This window comes from Wasmannia auropunctata, unplaced genomic scaffold, assembly GCF_000956235.1.
Source record: "Wasmannia auropunctata unplaced genomic scaffold, wasmannia.A_1.0 LD335767.1, whole genome shotgun sequence".
NCBI lineage: Eukaryota > Metazoa > Arthropoda > Insecta > Hymenoptera > Formicidae > Wasmannia > Wasmannia auropunctata.
In genome coordinates, this window is record NW_012027123.1 from 142,603 (window position 1) to 143,679 (window position 1,077).

At 25.9% G+C, this 1,077-nt stretch overlaps 1 protein-coding gene across 1 annotated transcript in view; it reads right to left on the reverse strand.

Annotated features, from left to right (window-relative positions):
• Window positions 1–420: 420 nt before the first annotated feature.
• The window catches only part of LOC105456130 (acyl-CoA Delta(11) desaturase-like), a 4,952-nt gene continuing 4,295 nt past the window's right edge, over window positions 421–1,077 (reverse strand). Inside the window, exon 6 of the mRNA XM_011699950.1 lies at window positions 421–729. Coding sequence (XP_011698252.1) covers window positions 468–729 — 262 coding nt within the window. The 3' untranslated portion in view covers window positions 421–467. The remainder of the gene's footprint in view (window positions 730–1,077) is intronic.

A 1,077-nucleotide genomic window follows, 5' to 3' on the forward strand; every position in this document is an offset into this window, starting at 1 on the left:
TATAATTCGCGCGTTTACATTTTATCTCAATTTTAATCCTGTAAAAGCGTTTTCAAATCCGTTCAGTCGTTTCGGAGTTATTACTTAGAATGCAAATGTCGGTATTTCCGACCTTTCAGCATCCTCTTAATAAGGAAATATTATAATAAATAATAATATATATATTTTTAATTTGTAAATTCACTATATTATATTATATACTAAGATTTATACATACACTGCATATACATATTTTAAATTTAAATATAAACTTTTATTAAATAAAAGACAATTAGATTTTGTTTAATCTTTTATAAATTGTATGTACTTTTATAATTATAATATATGAAAATTGTTCTGTAACTGGTCGAAAAATTAAAAAGGAGATTCTATATTACAAAATAAGCAAAAAATATAAAGTAAATTTTTCTTTACAAGACTTTATTTTAAAAAATTAGTTCTGAATGGAAAATTAATAGCTGTATATTTTAATTTATATAACTAAATTTATTATCATGTGTCTCGCCGCTTCGAAGAACACGTTTCTTTATCACATCAGCAGGTACGGTCTTCAAGTCATAAGCCAAGCCCAAATAAGCGAAAAAGTCAATGAAAGCTGTAGTAAAATTAAGTCCATAATTTCCAAGTTCCGCTGCTTTATAATCCCAAGGAAAGACGTGATGATAGTTATGCCAACCTTCGCCGAACGCTGCTATAGCAACTCCACTATTATTGGTAGAACTGAGTGATCTGTGTAATAAAATAAATATTTCTAAATAACAACAATATTACATATCATAATATATAGAGACTATTGTAAATATTTTATTATTTTTATAGTTTTATACAGGGTGTCACCCGCAATCGGAACACACTATCAGATTAAGCGTTTTATCCCGAATCTATAGAGCCTAATAATTTGTTGATTTGCAGCGTAGTTCATTAATAAACTGTTTTTAAAAATTAATTTTATAATAAATAACAATAATTTCTTACAATATTAGTAATACATATAAACATTTTTTATTTGTGTCATTCACTGTGTTTCAAATTATTCTATGTATTACTAATATTGTAAGAAATAGATCGGAAGAGCAC